This window comes from Oryctolagus cuniculus, chromosome 15 (assembly GCF_051225735.1).
Source record: "Oryctolagus cuniculus isolate XC-2025 breed Fujian yellow rabbit chromosome 15, ASM5122573v1, whole genome shotgun sequence".
Lineage (NCBI taxonomy): Eukaryota > Metazoa > Chordata > Mammalia > Lagomorpha > Leporidae > Oryctolagus > Oryctolagus cuniculus.
Window position 1 is genome coordinate 27,875,206 of NC_142881.1, and position 22,158 is coordinate 27,897,363.

General features: G+C 45.1%; 1 protein-coding gene across 9 annotated transcripts in view; it reads left to right on the plus strand.

The window, feature by feature from the left end:
• The window catches only part of ARMH3 (armadillo like helical domain containing 3), a 213,085-nt gene that overhangs the window by 153,488 nt on the left and 37,439 nt on the right, over positions 1–22,158 (plus strand). For all 9 annotated transcript variants that reach the window (XR_016221975.1, XR_016221976.1, XM_002718677.6 and 6 more), the window contains one exon: positions 21,081–21,159. Coding sequence is in view for 7 of the 9 variants with exons in the window: in XM_002718677.6 (XP_002718723.1) it covers positions 21,081–21,159 (79 nt within the window). In the remaining 2 variants the exon portion in view is untranslated. The remainder of the gene's footprint in view (positions 1–21,080; positions 21,160–22,158) is intronic.

The window sequence follows — 22,158 nt, forward strand, 5'->3', positions numbered from 1 at the left end:
GGTTCAGAGCTGGCAGTGGGTGTAATAAGATTCATCTCCGCTCGCTTAACTGATGTGGGCTTTATAGTAAGTGTTCGCTTGCTTAATTACTTTGGCAGACTTGCTGATTGCCTTTCCTGAGGAATTCTCAAAGGTCCCCTTGGGATGGAGCATAAACCTCTTTCCCTGTCTTAATTTCACTCCTTCCTTAGAGTACTTGGAAACATGATCCCCCTGTCCCACCATCCTGTGTGTCCTGTCATGAGTGACAGGACCACTCCTGCTAGTGTGGCACCATCTTCACAGCCTTCTTCCTGCTCTGTGCACCTGAGATCCTTGCTCCTGCTTCTTCACCACTGAGGTGGAGCTACAGCTCTTCTAATTCAGTTTTTTATGCCTCCTTTTCTCTAAGTGGCATGGGATCTGCAGAATACATCCCTTTCACTCCAATCTAGCATGTGATCTGCTGAGATAATTTCTCTCTGCTTTTAAAGTGACATGAAAAGAAGCCCAAGTTAGTGTCTCATTTTTCATCCCTCCTCCCGTCCCCACGCTTAAAAATTAAATCTTACAATAAAATTGATTAATTAGGCTAATGAGAATGAGGTATAATTAAAATATTTCAGGGTTTTTTTTTGTCTCATGTCAGTTTTATTTTTTTTTAACAGATTCTCAGATGATATTCAAGGGACTATTGTGTCCCTCATTAATTACAATTAGATCACCTCCTGGGGTTTTGAGCTGGTCTCTACTGCTGTGGAATTGCTCCCAAGTAGAAGCAGTGGGGGTCTCTCATGTCCTGAAGAGACATAAAATCTAATACACATTTTCACGTGACATTTTGTTCTCTTTTATTCATTAGGTGTTTCTGAGAGTGTAGAGAGGGGCCTTATTTGTGGACATAGGAAACCCAGGGCCAAACCAACTCTAACAGTTATTAAAAGTGTTAATAACTCTGTCAGCAACTCCTGACCTGCCAATAGAGACAGAATGAAGGAATCTGAGCAGGGAGAGGCTAATGTTCTGGTGTTTTCTCTCTCCCTTTTTTTTCTTTAGTATTTATTTATTTGAAAGGAGAGAGAGAATGAGAGACAGTGAGTTATCTGTCTGCTGATTCACTCCTCCAATGGCCACAGCCCCTGGGCTGGGCCTGGCCGAAGCCAGGAACCAGGAGCTTCTTCCAGGTCTTCCACGTGGGTGCAGGGGCCCAAGGCCATCATCAGGGAGCTGGATCAGAAGAGGAGCAGCCAGGACTCAGAGCAGCAGCCATGTGGGACGCCAGCTCTGCAGGCTGTGGCTTAACTTTCTGTGTCACCTCTCTGTGTGTTTTGTTTGGGACAGTTCTACAACTTCTGTTCATTTATTGAGATTGAATGTAAAGCAGATCATTCTGAGGGGAATTGATTAAGGGATGCTTTTTATGGAAATGTAGATGGTCTGTTTGACTTGTGCTGCTTTCAGCTCCTGCAGCTCATTCTTTTCCATTTACATTCTTTGTAATAGTGGAAACAATGAAAAAATATCAAGCTAGTGTCTAAAGTAGGAAGAAATTTCATTCCTCTGTTATGGTGGTGCTAGAGTAGATAATTTGGCCAAAGTGTGAAGCCCCTGGCATCTTACTTGGCTTACATCTGTAGTTTGGAGCCATAGTAACTAGAAATTAGGTGATTTTTCAAGCAAATTAGTTATAAGGGATTGCTTAATTTCAGCAGGTGATGACCTGGAAACTTACTTGGGTAAAGTCATGCATCTAAGTAGAAAGCCAAAAATGGGTAGTCCTGCACGAAGCTTCAGAAAAGCACATTACTCTCTCTAGTTTCCCTCCAGTATAATGCATTGTTAACCTTTATCTGCTTAATGCAGTGTCTGGATAAAAATATCAGTAGGTGAGGGGCCAGTGCCCTGGAATAGCCAGTAAAGCCATCCGCTGCAGCACTGGTATCCCATATGGATGCCAGTTCGACTCCCAGCTCCCTGGGAAAGCCCTGGGAAAGCAGCAGAGGATGGCCACGTGCTCGGGCCCCTGCAGCCACGTGGGAGACCCAGAAGTGAAGAAACTCCTGGCCCCTGACTTCGGATTGACCCAGCTCTGGCTGTTGCAGCCATTTGGTGAGTGAACAAGCAGATAGAAGATCTCTCTCCCTGTCTCTTTTTCTGTAACTCTGCCCTTCAAATAAGTAAATAAATCTTAGGAGAGAGAGAGAGAGAGAAAGAGAGAAAGAGAGAAAGAGAGAAAGAGAGAAAGAGAGAAAGAGAGAAAGAGAGAAAGAGAGAAAGGAGAGGGAGGGACACCTGCAGCCCATACTGGAGTACCTGGTTTCAAATCCTGGCTCTGCGCCTGCTTTGTTTCCTACCAGTGTGCATCCTGGGAAGCAGTAGGTGATTGATTGTTCAAGTAGATTGGGTCCCTGCTACCGACATGGGAGACCGATTGACTTCCTAGTTCCTGGCTTTGGCCTGGTCAGTCCTGAGCTATTGCTAGCACTTGGGGAGTGAACCAGTGGATAAGAGATCTGTCAGTTTGTCTCTCTGTTTCTGCCTTTCAAATAAATTTTAAAATTTAAAAAAAAATCAGTGGCAGGCCTTTGGTAAAGTGGTTAAGACACTAGGTGGGATGCCTGCATTTGAGTCCTGGCTCTAATCCCAATTTCAACTTCCTGCTAATGCACACAGTGCGAGGCAGTAAGTGATGGCTAAAGGACTTGGGTCCCTGCCACCCACATGGGAGACCTAGATCAAGTTCCTGACTTTCTGTTTTAGTTCCAGCCAACATTTAGGGATTGAGCCAGCAAATGGGAACACACTCTCACTGTCTGTCTCTCCCACCCCATCTCTCTCTAATAATTTTTCTTTTCTTTCTTTCTTTCTTTCTTTTTTTTTTTTTTATTTTTATTTTTTTTTCAGGCAGAGTAGACAGAGAGAGAGAGAGAAAGGTCTTCCTTTTGCCGTTGGTTCACCCTCCAATGGCCGCCACGGCCGGCGCACTGCAGCCGGCACACTGCGCTGGTCCAAAGGCAGGAGCCAGGTGCTTCTCCTGGTCTCCCATGAGGTGCAGTGCCCAAGGACCTGGGCCATCCTCCACTGCACTCCTGGGCCACAGCAGAGAGCTGGCCTGGAAGAGGGGCAACCGGGACAGAATCTGGCGCCCCGACCGGGACTAGAACCCGGTGTGCTGGCGTTGCAGGCGGAGGATTAACCTAGTGAGCCGCAGCACCAACCAATAATTTTTCTTTCAAAGTGATTTTTAGACTGCTTCATTTTAACTCAGGTTAAAATATGAATATGAAGGCTATGAAGGTATAGTCAGTGAGTGATATACATTGTTTCACGGTCTTCAACCAATATACTTAGGTGCACAATAAATCAAGTTCTCTTTATTAATGACTTAGTTTGTTAACATAATTGAATCATTAGGTAAGGCAGACTTATGCATTGGCTACATCAATTCAGTGCACTGGTCAGTAGCCCATCCTTCCTGCTGGTTGTCATGATGCCTCCTATAATGGGTTCCATTTTTGTGTCTTTGGTCTTGAAAAGAATGACCACAGGGCAGTAAATAGCATAAGGAGGGGGATAATTGGCATGAAAGCATTAAGACCTGGTACTCAAGGAGACAGTTAGAGGGATAACCTAACACGTCATTTACTGAAGTTTTAATTAGATAGTTTCAAAGTGAAAAAGGTTAGAAGGAATTCTTATCTTATTTTGTTTAATGTTAATCAGCAGAGTCTTTGAGGCTTGTAATGCACTGCTGTTAACAGGCATCAAGGGAAATTGCTTTTTTGTTGTTGTGGTTGTTGTTGAATTGGATGGGCTGAAGATTCATTGACTCCATGAAGAAGAAAGCTTATTACTGCATAAAATGGGAGTATGTGAAACAGTTCTGAAGGTAAAAAAGAAATGCTGGTGTAAAGTTAAAAGCTCAAATCTCAGATGAACCATTTTTACCACTGCCACATATCACCCCATTATACTTTCACTCCTTCTCAGATGCCAGCAGGTTTAAAGTTTCCTAGGTAAATGCATTTATAGCTATGAAGGTTTTCTTGTCTTTGATCCCCAGATAACAGAGAGAATACTTGGTACTGTACTATGTTGTTTATCACTATACTGGTGTAGGAAAAAGGAAGTTACTTAAAAAAAAATATATATATATATATATATATACTCAGGGCAGGTGTTTATCTTAGTGGTTAAGATGTGTCTCACATTGGAGTACCTGGGTTCAAAACCCAGTTCTGACTCCTGACTCCAGTTTCCTGCAAATGCAGACCCTGGGAAGCAGTGGTGATGGGTCAAGTAATTGGGTTCCTGCCACTTAACGGGAGGCCTGGGTTGAGTTCTCAGCTCTCAGCTTTGGATTCAACTTTGGCCTCAGCCCTGGCTATCACAGACATTTTGGGGGTGAACCAGCAGATTCAAGGTTTCTCTCTCTCTCTTTATTTCTCTCTCGCTCTTGCTCTCTCAGCTTCTTAAATAAATAAGTAATTTAAGATCTCTTTTAAGGCAAGTTAAATAGTATATAAGAAAACACAGAGCTGGCACCGTGGCTCACTAGGCTAATCCTCTGCCTGCGGCGCCAGCACACTGGGTTCTAGTCCCAGTTGGGGCGCCAGATTCTGTCCCCATTGCTCCTCTTCCAGTTCAGCTCTCTGCTGTGGCCCGAGAGTGCAGTGGAGGATGGCCCAAGTGCTTGGGCCCTGCACCCCATGGGAGACCAGGAGAAGCACCTGGCTCCTGGCTTTGGATTGGAGCAGTGCGTTGGCCACCGCACACCGACCATAGCGGCCACTGGGGGGTGAACCAACGGAAGGAAGACTTTTCTCTCTGTCTCTCTCTCTCTCACCGTCTAACTTTGCCTGAAAAAGAAAAAAAGAAAGAAAGAAAGAAAGAAACAAACAAAGGAAAGTTGAAAGTTTTAGAAAGACAATTCAACCAGTTAAAGAAACTGATACTTGGAAAAGTTGATCTATTACCCTAAGTTACACAGCTACTAAGTGGAGGAATTGGGATTTTTAACTCAGGTCTGAAGTCTTGATTTTTTTCCATTATATATACCATGTTGTTCAGGGAAGCAGTGCTATTTTAACTGGACCTTCATGGAAAAATAAGATTTAGACTTTTTTTTTTGACAGAGCTATAGACAGAGAGACAGAGAGAAAGGTCTTCCTTCTGTTGGTTCACTCCCCAAATGGCTGCTACAGTGGCACTGCGCCAATCCGAAGCCAAGAGCCAGGTGCTTCCTCCTGGTCTCCCATGCGCGTGTAGGAGCCCAAGCACTTGGGCCATCCTCCACTGCCTTCTCAGGCCATAGCAGAGAGCTGGACTGGAAGAGGAGCAACTGGGACTGGAACCTGGTGCCCATATGGGATGCCGGTGCCGCAGGAGGAGGATTAACCAAGTGAGCCACGGCACCGGCTCCTGATATTTAGACTTTTTAGTGGTGAAAAGGAATGGTATTCCATGAGAAGGAAACCAGGTAAACAAAAGCAAGACATCCCAATGTGTTTGAAAATACAGGGCTATAGCTTTTGTGAATTTGGAGCTGTTCTGGGATGCACAGATTAAAAGCACAGCAAGACTTTTTTTTTTTTTTTTTTTTGGACAGGCAGAGTTAGGCAGTGAGAGAGAGAGACATAAAGTCTTCCTTCCGTTGGTTCACCCCACAATGGCCGCTGTGGGTAACGCGCTGCGGCCAGCACACTGCGCTTATCTGAAGCCAGGAGCCAGGTGCTTCCTCCTGGTCTCCCATACGGGTGCAGGGCCCAAGCACTTGGGCCATCTTCCACTGCACTCCCGGGCCACATCAGAGAGCTGGACTGAAAGAGGAGCAACGGGGACAGAATCTGGCGCCCCGACTGGAACTAGAACCTGGGGTACCGGTGCCGCAGGTAGAGGATTAGCCTAGTGAGCCACGGCGCCAGCCCCCAGCAAGACTTTTGAGGTCAAATTAGGAGTCTGTATTAGCCAGCTGGTGACTGCTTCTCACAGAGCAAGTCCAGAGAAGACAGCGTCGAGTTGCAGTGGCAGGAGCAGGGGGTTAAACGCTCCTGGCTTTGGATCAGCTCGGTGCACTGGCTGCAGCATACCAGCCGCAGCGGCCATTGAGGTGTGAACCAACGGAAAAAGGAAGACCTTTCTCTCTGTCTCTCTCACTGTCCACTCTGCCTGTCAAAAAAAATAAAAATAAAAAAATAAATAAGATAAAGGCAAACCCTCTTATCAGTCATTTAATCACGTGTGTGGGCTTGTGCAAGCAGAAAGCATGCATACAGAAGTGAGAAGTGGTTAGCCATTCAGCCAGTTTTTTTTTAAACATTTTTTCTTTGAAAAATGTAACTATTCAGTTGTTTCCAGTCAGGGTCAGGCGTGGTGTCACTGACCTTGGTTCCACCTGTGTTATCCTATGACTGCAGCTGGGAGACGGCAGAAGGAACAATAACCTGGTGGCCTTGGCCGTTATCAAGCAAGCAGAGGTACAGAAGCCAGAAATAGGCCTGTTACAAACAAACATTTATTTATTTTTTTAAAGATTTATTTATTTGTTTGAAAGTCAGAGTTAACACAGAGAGAGAAGGAGAGGGAGAAGGAGAGAGAGAGAGGTCTTCCATCTGCTGGTTCACTCTCCAGTTGAGCACAACTCAAGGTCAAAGCTGCACTGATCCGAAGCCAGGAGCCAGGAGCTTCCTCCGGGTCCTCCCACATGGGTGCAGGGGCCCAAGAATTTGGGCCATCTTCCACTGCTTTCCCAGGCCATAGCAGAGAGCTGGATGGGAAGTGGAGCAGCCGGGACTCGAACTGGTGCCCATATAGGATGCTGGCACTGCAGGCAGTGCTTTTACCCGCTACACCACAGCGCTGGCCCCCCCAACATTTATTTTTATGAAGAAAAGGCCTTGCTTTTAAAACAACAAAACAAAATAACCTATAGTCTATAACCATTCAGGTGTGCTACACCTTGTAGACAATTTAAACTTTTCAGTCACCTATCACAGAGCTTAAGATCCACATTTTCAGCTGGTGCCGCGGCTCACTTGGCTAATCCTCCACCTGCGGCACCGGCACCCTGGGTTCTAGTCCCAGTTGGGGTGCCGAATTCTGTCCCGGTTGCTCCTCTTCCAGTCCAGCTCTCTGCTGTGGCCCGAGAGTGCAGTGGAGGATGGCCCAAGTGCTTGGGCCCTGCACCCGCATGGGAGACCAGAAGGAAGTGCCTGGCTCCTGGCTTCGGAGTGACGCAGCGCACCAGCCGTAGTAGCCATTTGGAGGGTGAACCAATGGAAAGGAATACCTTTCTCTCTCTCTCTCTCTCACTGTCTAACTCTGCCTGCCAAAAAAAGAAAAAAAAAAATCCACACTTTCTACTTAGCTTCGGATACTCACCCATAATCAAACTCTTTAATGTAAATCCTTAAAAGATTTATTTATTTGCAAGACAGAGTTACAGAGAGGCAGAGAGAGAGAAATCTTCCCTCCATTGTTCACTCCCCAAATGGCCGCAATGCCAGCACTGGGCCAATCCAAAGCCACGAGCCTGGAGCTTCTTCTCCCACATGGGTGCAGGGGCCCAAGGACTTGGACCATCCTTTACTGCTTTCCCAGGCCTTAGCAAAGAGCTAGACTGGAAGTAGAGCAGCTGGGACTGGAACCGGTGCCTATATGGGATGCCAACACTGCAGTTGGTAGCTTTACCCACCTCGCCACAGTGCTGGCCCCATAATGTAAATCTTGTAGGAGTGAATTTAGGGTGAAACTTGGAAGGCTATTCCCAGTGTATACCATGTTTAATATGCCAGTTGTGTTTCCTCCTTACTTGAAATGAGAGCTACAGGAACTTTTCTGGAAACATTCTTGGTTTTCTTCTCCCCTTTTTTTAAAAAAAAGATTTATTTATTTATTTGAGAGGCAGAGTTACGGAGAGGCAGAGGCAGAGAGGGGTCTTCCATCTGCTGGTTCACTCCACAATGGCTGGAGCTGAGCCAATCTGAAGCCAGAATCCAGGAGCTTCTTCACTTCTAGATCTCCTCCATGGGTGCAGAGGCCCAAGGACTTGGGCCATCTTCTGTTGCTTTCCCAGGCCATAGCAGAGAAGTGATTGGAAGTGGGGCTGCCAAGACTCAAGCCAGTGCACATATGGGATGCCGGCACTGCAGTCGGCGCTTTACCTGCTACACCACAGCACCAGCCCCTCTTCTCCCTTTCTGCATGAAAGATTTACATAACATCTTTTAGTGACAGCCTGCTTCCTCCAGGTATCTCAGTAATGTAACAGTCACCATGTTCTGAGCTTCTAGATGAAAATATTATTTATTTATTGTTCCATCGCTTCTCGGCCTTCTGGCTAAGATCAAGTGTATTTATTGTTCCATAAAAATCCCTTAGATGCCCCTTTTCATGGAGACAGTTGAAATTCTGGGAGGGTGCATTTTGCAGATTAATACTAGGCATGAGCAAGAATCTATATTTTCTCTTAAATTGTATTGCCTACATTTGGGGGAAGGAGAAGACATTTATTTATTTACTTGAAAAGCAGAGTCACAGAGAAGAGAGGAAGAGACAGAGAAGTCATCCATCTACTAGTTCACTCCCCAGATGGCCGCAGCATCCGGGTCTAGGGCAAGCTGAAACCAGGAGCCAGAACCTGTGCGCTGGTTCCCCACGTGTGTGGCAGAGGGCCAAGCATTTGGAGCAGCTGGGACTCAAGCAGACACTCCATTATGAGATGCTGGCATTACAAGCAGTGGCTTAACCCGCTATGCTACAACTCTGGCCTTCTAGATGAAAAAGAAAAAAGATTATTTATTTGAAAGGCTGAGTGACAGAGAAAGAGGGAGAAAGAGAACTTCCATCCTCTGGTTTACTCCCCAGATGGCTGCAATAGTCAGGGGTAGGTCAGGCTGAAGCCAGGAGCCACGTCTCCCACGTGAGTGCAGGGGCACAAGCAATTGGGCCATCCTCTGCTGTTTTCTCAGGTACATTCACTGGGAGCTTGATAGGAATTGGAGCAGCCAGGACTTGAACCAGCACTCTATGAGAGGTGAGAGTCCTAAGTGGCAGCTTAACCCATTGTGCCACAATACTGGCCCCCTTCTATGTTTTCAAGGTAACATTTCTATGCATATCTTGGGTGGTGAGTTGAGCATTAACTATGTGTCTCAGTCATCAATCACTCAGCACTTGGGAAAAGAGAGCTGCTTTACAAAGTCATGAGTCAGAGAGAGTAAGTTAAAAATGGACCAAGAAATCCCCAGCCAATTTGCTGCTCAGCCTTGCTGTTCCGTCTGTCCACTCCATTTTACTTCAGCGTGTATAAGTGACCCCTGGCTTCAGTAGTCAGAAGTTGGCAGTTGCATTGGAGGGTGTCCCAGATTCCTGTCCTTAAAGATGTGTTGGGCCCAGAGCTGTTCCTCACTGTGGCTGGCTTCAGCAGTTTCCTTGTACTGTGACATTGTTTCTTTTTCCTTCCCCTTTGAAGCTTTCTAATTAAGTAGCATTAGGAGGCCCAGTACCAGTATATAACACATGCACCTATTCCTCACCTTATCATTCTTCCAAACAAACAAACATCTAGGCTTATTTTCAGAAGGGATCAGATTAATAAGAAATGACAGGCAGGAGCATTTAGCGCAGCAGTTAAGACGCTGCTCGGGACGCCCACATCCTGTATCAGAGTACCGGAGTTCAAGTCCTGGCATTACTCCCGAATCCAGCTTCCTGCCGATGTGCATTCTGGGAGGCAGCAGGTGATGGCTCAAGTAGTTGGGTCCCTGTTACCCACCTGGGAGACCTGGATTGAGTTTCTGGCTCCTGGCTTTAGCCTAGCCCAGTCCCAGCTGTTGCAGTATTTGGGGCTTGAACCAGCAGATGGGAAATCAATCTGTCTATCTCCTCTGCCTCTCTGCCTTTCAGATAAATAAAATAAATAAAAATAAAATCATAACGTGTTCTTCTAGCCCCCATTATGATTTAAGAAAATGAAAAAGTTCTACTGTCTTTAATGACAACCTTTGTTCCTTCTTTGGAGGACAGCCATTCCTATCTGAGCCACCTTTTCTCCTGGGATGGCGATAAAGCATTTTTATTGTTACTTTCCTTTTTTTTTTTAATATTTATTTATTTGAAAAGCAGAGCTATGAAGGGGCAGAGGCAGAGACAGAAAGAGAGGTCTTCCATCCTCTGGTTCACTCCCTAGATGGCCACAGTGGCCGGAGCTGTGCCTATCCAAAGCCAGGACCCAGGAGCCCCTTCTGGGTCTCTGATGCGGATGCAGGGGTCCAAGGACTTGGGCCATCTTCTACTGCTTTCCCAGGCCATAGCAGAGAGCTGGATCTGAAGTGGAACAACTGGGACTTGAACTGGTGCCCATATGGGATGTCGGCACTGCAGGTGGCTCTTTACCTTGCTACACCACAGCACTGGCCTCTGTTACTTTCATACTTTGGGAGACTAGCTGTTAACCATGGATATCCAGAAGGAAACCATTCATTCATTCAGTGTTTAAAATCAAATCTCTCAATGGACCAAGTGTTTTGCTAAAGGTCTGGGAATATACTGGTGAGCAAAATAAATTTGCTCATGGAGCTTTTAGTCTCAGGTTTTGGAAAGCTGACCGGGGACAGCGTTGTGGTACAGCAGGTTAAACTGCCACTTGTGATGCTGACATCCCATATCAGAGTGCCAGTTTGAGTCCTAGCTACTCTGATTCCAGTCCAGCTCCCTGCTAACATGCCTGGGAAAGCAGGTTATGACCCAAGTACTTGGACTCCTGCCCATGTGGGAGATCTGGATAGAGTTCTGAGCTCTTGGCTTCAGTCTGGCCCAGGACCAGTCATTGCAGACATTTGGAGAGTAAACCAGCAGATAAAGGATCTCTCTCTCTCTCTCTCTCTCTCTCTCTCTCTCTCTCTGTGTGTGTGTGTGTGTGACTCTGCCTTTCAAATAAATAAATCTCTTTTTTAAAATTACATTCCCATTTTCCACCTTTTCTCCTTTCCCTTTTCTTGAATGATGGATGATTGACTCTGAATGGTGTGGGCAGCTAAACCATCACTCCAAAAAAAAAAGGTCAAGGATGTTGAGAATAAGAGAAACTTCTTTCTCACCCACCAGCACTACCCTCAATATTCTGTTCCCAGAATGCAGGAGTGTTAAAGATATCCTACAAATTTCCAGGAGTTGATGCTTGTCACCTGTGGATAAGGTTGGCACATGTGCCTTTTGGGGCCAGTCTCACTCGTATCTGTACTACCTGTTGTGCTGTTCCACCATGCATCCCTCTTCCCAGAAGCTTCCGAAACACCATCTGTTGTAATTTACAAAACAGTGGCTCAGTGAGCCCTTTTCTTCCTGCTACCAGCATCGCTAACATACACAAGCTTTAGGAAAGTTCTCTCTCTCTCTCTTTCTCCCTCTTTCTCCCCTGCCTCTCTTTTTAAAGATTTATGTATTTATTTGAAAAGTAGTGACAGTAGAGGGCTAGGAGGGAGATCTTCTATCCACTGATGCACTCCTCAAATGGCCACAACAGCCAGGCTGTGCTGAAGTCAGGAATCAGGAACTCCATCTGGGTCTCCCACTTGGGTGGGAGCCACACTCTGCTGCCTTCCTAGGCACATCAGAAGGGATTTGGATCAAAAGCAGAGCAGCTGGGACCCAAACCAGCACTCTGAAATGGGATGCCAGCATTGCAGGCAGCAGGTTAACCCCCTGTTACACAATGCTGGCCCCAGGAAAGTTCTCTTGGTGAGTGAATCATTCTAGGATTTGTGAATTCCATGGGGAGTCAGTTGGGGTAAACAGCCTGCCCAAGAACTGCTGGGATCAAGAAGGCCTTAATCATTCATATGTGACACAGTTCACCCATTTAAAATATGCAATTCATTGTTTTCTAGTGTAATCGCAGGTTATGCAACCATCACTGCAACCTATTTTTACAATGTTTTGCCCTTTCTGGGGGAAAAAAAAAACACAACACTGTACTCCCTAGCACTCCCGTTCTTCCCTAGCCCTCCTTCTAGCCCCAGGCAATCACTAATCCACTTTATATCTCTAAAAACTTGCCTATTGTGGACCTTTCCTATAAGTGGAGTCATACAATATATGGCCATGTATTTATTTATTTGAAAGGCAGAGTGACAGAGCAAGGGAGAGACAGAGAGGGAGAGGGGGAGTGAAAACAAGAGGGAAAGGAAAAGGGAGAGGACAAGATGTCTTGCATGTCCTGGTTCACTTCCCAATGCCCACAACAGCCAGAGCTGGGCCAGACTGAGGCTAGGAGCCTAGAACTTCATCCAGGTCTTCCACATGGATGGCAGGGGCCCATATACTTGGGGCATCATCCACGCTTTCCCTGATGGATTAGCAGGAAGCTAGATTGGAAGCAGAGTAACTGGGACTCAAATGGGCACTTTGAAATGCGATGTGGACATCTCAAGCGGCAGCTTAACCCACTGTGCCACAAATCCTGATCCAATATATGGCTTATTAAATCTGGCTTCTTTCAGTTAACATAATGTTTTCAAGGTCCATTCATGTTGTAACATGTGTTGGTACATCATTCCTTAGTATGCTGAAAATGCTCCCTTACAACTGTTGCACATTTTGTTTATCTATTCCTCAGTGAATGTGAACATTTAGGTGGTTTCTACATTTTGCCATCATGTGATTATGTTCCTGAAGACACTCACATTTAAGTTTTTATGTGGGCATATGTTTTTATTCTTTTGGGTATATACCTAAGAGAAGCATTTCTGGGTCATGTAACTCTGTGTTTAACATTTGTGGAACTGTCAAGCCACTTGCCAAACTAGCTGAACCATTTTATAATCTCACCAGCAATATGTGAGGGTTCTAGTTTCTCCACATCTTTGTCAAAACATTTATTACTGTCTTTCTGATTATTGGAGTCCTGGTGGGTGTGAAGTAGTATCTATTGTAGTTTTGGTTGGATTTACCTTACTACTAATGCTGTTCAACATCTTATTTCTGTTCCATTCCTTTGCTCTTTTCAAAATTTTTTTTTTTAATTTTTTTTTTTTGACAGGCAGAGTGGACAGTGAGAGAGAGAGACAGAGAGAGAAAGGTCTTCCTTTTTTCCATTGGTTTACCCTCCAATGACCACTGCGGCCGGTGTGCTGCGACCGGCACACCGTGCTGATCCGAAGCCAGGAGACAGGTGCTTCTCCTGGTCTCTCATGTGGGTGCAGGACCCAAGGACTTGGGCCATCCTCCACTGCCTTCCTGGGCCACAGCAGAGAACTGGACAGGAAGAGGAGCAACGGGGACAGAATCCGGCGCCCCGACCAGGACTAGGACTAGAACCCAGTGTGCCGGCGTCGCAGGCTGAGGATTAGCCTATTGAGCCGTGGCACCAGCTGCAAAATTGGGTTTTATTTCTATTGTTGAATTGTAAGAGTTCTTTACATATTGTAGATATGAGTTATTTATCAGATATATGTTTTGCAAATATTTTCACCCTTTCTGCAGACTGTCTTCTTTTTTTTCATGGTACTGTTGATAGCATAAAAGTTTTAAAACATGAAGGAAGTCCAAATTGATATTCTTTTTCTTTTGTCATTTATGCTTATAGTGTCATATCTAAGAAACTATTGCCTTGGGGCTAGCAATGTGATGCAGCAGGTTACGCCGCCACCTATGATGCCAACATCCCATGTGAGTGCTGGTTCCAGTCCCGGCTGCTCAACCTCCAATTCAGCTCTCTACTAATGCACCTGGGAAAGCAATGGAAAGTGGCATAAGTGCTTGGGCCCCTGCACCCACATAGGAGATCCAGATGGAACTCTAGGCTCCTGGCTTTGACTTGGTTCAAGCCCTGCCATTGCAGCCATTTGGGGAACAAACCAGTGGGTGGAAGATCTCTGTCTCTGTCTCTGTCTGTCTCTCTATAACTCTGCCTTTCAAATAAATAGAGGCAGAAAGAGAGAGGTCTTCCATCCACTGGATCACTCCCCAAATGGCTGCAACTGCCACAGCAGGAACCCAAGGACTTGGGCCATCTTCTACTGCTTTCCCAGGCCAAAGTAGCAGAAAGCTGGATCAGAAGTGGAGCAGTGAACTGGCACCCATATAGGATGCTGGCACTGCAGCGCCAGCCTCAGTAAATAAATCTTTAAAAAAATATATCATTGCCTCACCCAGTTCTGAAGATTTATCTCCTGTATCTTCTAAGAATTTTCATAGTTTTTAAGTCTTACATTTAGAACCGTGATCCATTTGAGTTAACTCTTGTGTATCATGTGAGGACGGGAGCTTCAACTTCATTCTTCTGCATGTGCTCTTTCCCTTCCCCCAGGAAGATTTGTTGAAGACTGTTTTTTTAAGTATTTATTCTTTTTTAAAAGATTTATTTATTATTCTTTTTTAAAAAAATTATTTATTTACTTATTTGAAAGTCAGAATTACAGATAAAGTGGGAGAGACAGAGATCTTTCATTTGCTGGTTCACTCTACAAATGGCTGCAATGGCAGGGGTTGAGCTGTAGCAGGATTTACGTACCGAGACAAGACACCAAGGCTTCTTAACAGGAAGTAGTCTTTTATTATGCCGGCATAAGGCCTAGGTGGAATTTCTTAACCAAAATCCTCAACCCTGAACAAAGAAATATATGGTTTTAGCCTCTTTGTCTTCCTTATATAGTTACCTGCATATTCTAATGTTACATGGCGGCCACAGGATTGATACAGTTACTGAAGATGGGTTTTTTCTTTGTTTGTTTTTGTTTGTTTCTTATATACTGAGGTGTAAGCTGTCTGGCAAGGGTTAACATCATTGCTCTGTACTAACAAGCAGAACCTGAAATGGTTACTTTACATAGGCAAGTAGCTAACAACTACATTTCATTCCCAGGAGAGTCCTCCCTTTTTCTTCTTCTGACCTTGGGGAGACCTCTACCACAACCTTAATCATGTCAATTAGAAACAAGTTTAATTAAAAGATAAAGGCCTCTGCCACAGAGCCAGGTGGAAGCCAGCAGCTGGAACTCCATCCAGGTCTCCAACATGGGTGGCAGGGGCCCAAGCACTTGGCCATCTTCTGCTGCTTTCCCAGATGCATTATAAGGGAGCTGGATCAGAAGTGGAGCAGCCAGGACTCAAACCGGCACTCATAGGAGCCTCCAGCACTGCAGACTGTGGCTTAACCTGCTATGCCCCAGCACCGGCTGCTGTTGAAGACTGTTCTTTCTCCCATTTAATTGCCTTGTCACCTTTGTCGAAGGAAAGCCTTCTTTTTATAATGTCTGTGTTTTCTCATTCATTTTTCACTCAACCCTTCCTCCTCTTCTTATTCCTCCTTTTCTTTCAAATCTCCTTTCTCAGATTACTCTAGCATGAAAGCTTCTGGCTTTTAGTACCTGTCCTCTCTAGTACATCAGGTTAGTACTCAGATTTGGTAAATACTCTCCCACAGAAAGAACCAGAAAAATAAGGCCAGAGGTATTGTACTGTCTTTATAAGTACTGAGTTATAGACTACTAACTGGATTTAGAGTGTTCCACTTTCCTCAGGTTTCTAAACAATCCCTCAGCCTGCCTGGAGGGAAACCTTAACCAGCCCTGCTCAGATCTGAAGCTCTGAAGTGAGAATGTCACAGGGCAGCTGGAAGATGATTTTATCGTCATTCCAACTATGTCTCCCCAGAGTGGCAAGTCTGTCTTATCCTCCGCTTGAGATTGCCCAGAAAGTCTCAGCGTGTATTCCCTGAGTGCATTCAACAACACATCATCTATGGGTCCAGCCTACACTTGATGAAGCATAATGATGAGAAGGGACAGAAATAAGTACCTTTTGAAGCATCCCTTCCCGGGTTTACTTCCTCTCTGTCTCTCCCTTGCTCCCTTCCAGCTTCTCCCTTTGTCCTTTCTCTCCCTTTTCTTTCTTTCTTGCTCTCTTTCCCTGTGGAAGGATTACTCGGGTGAAAAGAGAACAAAACTACAACATCCCCAGCTCTTCCATTCCCAGGGATTGTTTCAGCAGCACCCTTGTGTCTCCGTCTGGATCCCAGTAGCTGCTTCCATTGCACCCTGGCAAACACTAGGATTCTTAAACCTCTGTTTTCCAAATCTAGGCCAAAACTTCAAGCCCTACTTCACTTCAGCCAGGATTTCCCCCAAAAACACTTTTACTAAGAAATTTAAGGAAACTTTGAAAACAAAAACCATAAAACCATGAAGCAGATGCCTTTACAGAGTGCAGATTTTGAAGTAGATTGATTTGGCAGCCATGATTCCCTTCAGTTCTGTGGCTCTTGAATGCTAGTCGCTATGACTCAGATTCTACCCTGAGTTAGCTCTAGGTTGGTACTGCTGTTTGGCTTGATGGGGTTCTCAGTTCCTCTCTACACCTGCTTTTGCTAACATACTGGATTTTTCTTTTCTGTTTCTGCACTGTGGTCATCCCTGCCAATATTCTTGAACTTTACCCTCTGAGTGAGAAAAATATTTGACCTCTACTTGGCCACAAATTCTTTCCGACTTTGGATTTAGACCAAGCCACGACCTTAACTTGCAGATATTATCTGTACCCCTCTGGGTAATGTGTGGAAAAATGTTATCAGAACCCTCCCCTTGCTCTCAATTCTATCCTCTTTGATTTATTAATTCATTGAATATTTATTGAGTACCAAGTGTGTACAAAGCATTCTTCTGGATGTTTGACATTGCTTTTCCAGAATTTTATTATTTAATATATATATAGTATTTATATAAATCTATGTATTGATATTATATAAGTTGTATAAATTTGTAAGAAATTTCTGAGATTAAGTTATTCTTTATATTTTTTAAGATTTATTTATTTGAAAGGCCGAGTTACAGAGAGGCAGAGGCAGAGGCAGAGAGAGAGAGAGAGAGAGAGGTCTTCCATCAGCTGGCTCACTCTCCAGATGCCTGCAGTGGCCAGAGCTGGGCTGATCTGAAGCCAGGAGCCAGGAGCCAGGAGCTCCTTCTGGATCTCCCACATGAGTGCAGGGACCCAAGCACTTGAGCCATCTTCTTCTGCTTTCCCAGGCTATAGCAGAGAGCTGGATTGGAAGTGGAGCAGCCGGGACCTGAACTGGTGCACATAAGAATGCCAGCACTGCAGGTGGTGGCTTTACCTACTATGCCACATCACCAGCCCCAAGATTTAGTTATTCTTTTAATATTTATTCTGGCTGGCGCCACGGCTCACTAGGCTAATCCTCCGCCTTGCGGCGCCAGCACACCGGGTTCTAGTCCCGGTCGGGGCGCCGGATTCTGTCCCGGTTGCCCCTCTTCCAGGCCAGCTCTCTGCTGTGGCCAGGGAGTGCAGTGGAGGATGGCCCAGGTGCTTGGGCCCTGCACCCCATGGGAGACCAGGAAAAGCACCTGGCTCCTGCCATTGGATCAGCGCGGTGCACCGGCCGCAGCACGCAGGCCGCGGCGGCCATTGGAGGGTGAACCAACAGCAAAAGGAAGACCTTTCTCTGTCTCTCTCTCTCACTGTCCACTCTGCCTGTCAAAAAAAAAAAAAAAATTATTCTGTACCTTAATGTAGTGTTCCCAGGTACCGTGCTAAGTGCTAAAGTAGGTATTACTTTTTCTCTAAGGAGATACATAGCTTACCAAAGCAAGTCAGAACAACAAGTAGTCAAATGAGGATTCTAAAACAGTATTTTCTTTTTTAAGTTTCTAGTGTATGTTTTTATTGCTTGGTTTAGATTAAATAATGCTACTGTACCATCCTGTCAGTGAGCTATATTAAAATAAAACTGATTTCTGTAATGCTGTGTTATACACACATATTTGAATGAGCTTTTTATTTTGGAATGATTTTAGACATACAGAAATAGTACAAAGGTAATACAAAGAGCTCCTGTATCCTTGGCCTAGTCTTCCCCTTTGGACATTTACATGGTACATTCATCGACACGAAGACACTGATAGGTTATTACAAACCAAATTCTGTATTTAATTTAGATTTCACCAGTTTGTTTGTTAATGTCTTCTTTAAAAAAAAAAAAAAGATCATTTATTTGAGAAGTAGAATTACAGACAGAGAGGGAGAGACAGAGAAAGATCTTCCCATCCGCTGGTTCACTCCCCAAATGGCCTCAATGGCCAGAGCTGGGCCAATCCAAAGCCAACAGCCAGGAGCTTCTGCGTCTCCCATGTGGGTGCAGGGGCCCAAGCACTAGGGCCATCATGCACTGTTTTGCCAGGACTCAAACTGTTGCCCAAATGGGATTCTGGCACTGTAGGCAGAGGCGTAACCTATTGTAGCACAACTCTGGTCCCTAATGTTCTATTTATTTATTGAAGATTTATTTGTTCATTTGAAAAGCAGAGTTACAGAGAGAGGCCTTCTATCTGCCAATTTATTCCCCAAGTAGTTGCAATAGCCAGGGCTGGGCCGGGCCAAAGTCAGGCACCTGGAGCTTCATCTGGGTCTACTATGTGGGTATAGGAGCCCAAGTACTTGGGCCATCTTCCTCTGCTTTCCCAGGCATATTAGCAGAGAATTGGATCGGAAGTGAAGCAGCCAGGACTCAAACCAGTGCCCATATGGGATGCCATGTCTCAGGTGGTAGCTTAACCTGCTATGCCACAGTGCCAGCTCCCTGTTAATGTCTTCTTCTGTTCAGGATCCAATACAGAGTACCATACTGTATTTAATTGTCATGTCTCCCCAGCGTCCTCTGATCTGTTGTGATCTTGTCTTGTTTTTTATGCTCTTTACAGTCTTAAGGAATCTTGTCTAGGTATGCTGTAGAATGTTCGTAGCCTCAGGTGATCTGATATTTTTCTTTTTTAAGATTTATTTATTTGAAAGGCAGAATGACAGAGAAAGGAGAAAGATCTTTTATCCCCTGGTTCACTCTCCAAATGCCTGCAATAGCCAAGCCTGGTTCAGATTGAAGCCAGGAGCCAAGAATTCCATCTGGGTCTCCCATGTGGGTATCAAGACCCCAAGTACTTGAACCATTATCTGCTGCCTCCCAGGAGCATTAGCAAGAAGCTGGATCAGAAGCTGAGATAGGGCTTGATCCCAGGCACTCAGATATGGGGATGCTGGCATCCCAAGCTGCAGGTTAACCAATTGTAACACTGCAACACAATGCCTGTCCCCATCCAATAGTTTTCTTATATTAGACTGGGGATATAGTTTTTGGAAAAATACAACAGAGGTGAAGTGCCCTTCTCATCAGATTATTCTAGGAATTACATGGTATCCACATGACAGTACTGGTGATACTAATCTTAATTACTCAGGTGTGATAGAGTATGACAGGTTTTTTTTTACTGTAGGTACTGTTTTTTTCCTTTTTTGACTCTAAATAAGGCACTAAATCTAGCCCACTTTCAATAAGGGCAGGAATTAAACCCCTTCTCCCCACACATATTTGAAGTTGTTTTATAAGAAAAGTTTTTTGGGACTGGCACTGTGGTGTAGCTGGTAAAACTATTGCCTCCTGCAATGCCAGCATCCTGTATGGGTGCCGATTCAAGTCCCTGCTGCTCCACTTCCAATCCAGCTCTCTGCTATGGCCTGGGAAAGCAGTGGAAGATGGCCCAAGTCCTTGGGCCCCTGCACCACGTGGGAGACCCAGAAAAATCTCCTGGCTCCTAGCTCCGGATTGGCACAGCTCTGACAGTTGCAGCCAGTTGGGGAGTGAACCAGCGGATAGAAGACCTCTCTCTCTCTCCTCTCTCTCTATGTAATTCTGACTTGCAAATAAATAAATAAATCTTTTTTAAAAAAGAAAACCTTTTCTCTTCTTCCCATTTATTGAATCATTTATTTGTATTGGTATGGATTTACATGAGCACCTTATCTAGGGCCTGTACTCTTTCTGCTATACTAGGCAGGAAATGACAAAGACCTGTAACAAGATGCTGATTTCAGGGGAATTTGTTGATTTCAGATTTCAGAGATTTTTTTTGTAAGTTTTTTCTTATTTTTAAAGATTTTATTTATGTATGTATTTATTAGGAGAGAGAGATCTCATCCTCTGATTCATTTTCCGAGTGCCTGTAACAGCCAGGGCTGGGCAGGACCATAACTAGGAGCCAGGAACTCAATCTGGGCCCCCCAGGTGGGTGGCTGGACCCAAGTACTTAAGCCATTGCCTGCTGCCTCCCAAGCTCATTAGCAGGGAGCTGGAATCAGTAGCAGAGGAAGGACTTGAACCCAGGTACTCTAATATGGGATGCTGGTTGTCTTAAGCACTAGACCAAATGTTAGAGATTTTTTTAAGAGTAGAGTTGATAAGATACAGTGACCTTGGATGGGAATGAGTGAGAGGGAGTGTTTGAATAGGACACAGATTTTGGTATGAAAGTCTGGAAATAAAATTTCATCATAAAACTACTACTAAACAGGATGATTGCTTCTAGGCTTGATGAGGCTGAGGTGCTTCAGACTGTTCAGTCCACATGTTGGCCCAGCTTTCCTGAGTGCCCTCCCTGTTCTTCCAAGTCAGAGACTTTTCTTTCTGATTGGAACACTAGGGCCCCCTAGTGGACAGCCACCCCTCCACACACACATCGTCCTATTTTACTTTTTTATTAGAGAGATAAGAGGCAGAGACAGAAAGAGAGTGAGAGTTCCCATTCACTCTCCAAATGCCCATGACAGCCGAATCTAGGCCAAGCCAAAGGTGGGACCTAAAAATTCAATCACGGTCTCATGTTGGTGGCAGGGACCCAATTACTTGAGCCATCACCTGCTGCCTCGGGAGCTGGACATCCAACCCAGACACTAATATGGGATGTGGGTGTCCTAATCACTAGGCCAAATACTTGTTCCTGTGGCCTGTTTCTTGTCTGAAGGACTCGGGATTTTTTAATTATTCATTCCTTTATTTATTTGCCTTGGTTGTGGTATTTCCTCCTTAGTTCATGTGCAGAGCGGAGGTGGTTGACTGTCTTCTGTAAAGAATTCTTAAGCCCCTCTCATTTCATAGTGATCAATTCATGACCCCTTTGTGTTCAGTAAGAGGACATTTCCCCTCCGACAATCACCCCATGCTCCTCTACTCTAACCTAGAGGGTACTCGATCTTTACTTTGAACTGATTTATCATCTTCTTCCAACTGATTCTATATTAATGTTAATTCTTTGTTTCAGAGCCATCATCAACCACTTTAACCCCAAAATTGAGTCATACGCTGCTGTGAATCACATATCCCAACTGTCAGAGGAGCAGGTAAGCTTCCACTCTCTCCAGAGTGACCAGGTGATGCCAAGGATCAAGCAGTTGCTTCTTCTCTGATGGCAGGGATAGCTTGTGCCTGAGCTTTAAGCGGGGGTGGCAAGAACCAAGCTGCTGAGAGGAATTAGCATGCATCCTTTAAATAGAGAGCAATGCTGTCCACATTTGTGCCATCTGAAGGGTTTGCCTACTTGTATAGATTAGAAGATGCCTAGGTGAAACTTCGGTGAATTGTGTAAAATGAGTGGTAAGATGTTTCTTTTTTAAACATTAGTCAGAGAGCCACTTTGATTTTTGGAAATAAAAACTGAGGGTTCTGAAATGGGTGAAAATGCCAGTTATTAAAACCGTGAGTTCAGCTTAATTTGAACCTGCTTGGCTCGTTAAAGCATGAGCCCTCATGGCGACGCATTTTCCTTAGTGACTGAGCTCCCTTTGCCTTGAGCAGTTCTGCCGGAGCAAGTGTCTGTGCGGTATGGACTGAGCTGGAGATGCAGATAGCCTCAAGTTTGTTTTCCTCGAGGCTGGCCTGATTTTCCTTTCTCCCAGAGCGCCTGCACTCAGCACTGCATTACATAAAAGTACAGATGGGCCTTTAGCATGGCGTGGGGTTGAACTTGAGGTTTCAAGCTGAGACTCAAGTGCCATTTTTAAGAGCATAAAATAAGGCATCCTATTCCCATGGTTTCCTTCCTTCCCATGCTGTTTTCCACTTGAAGGGGCCAGGATATGGACTCCAAACCAGTCAGGAGCCCACATGTTCTCTGCTGTCCCTCTTTTGGCCAGTGCAGCATGGTGACCCTTCCCTGAGCTTCTTTCTGGTAGGGCCAGCCAGCCAGCTATGGTATGACTGTGTGTTCCCCTTCCCTAACAGCTATTCAGTCCACCCAGTGGGCTACCAAGCAAGCATTTCCCTAACAGTGAAGCTTCTCAGTATTCCCCCCAGTGGCTCTTCCCTCCGCCAGATGGATAGGACTCTATTAGTCTGTCAGT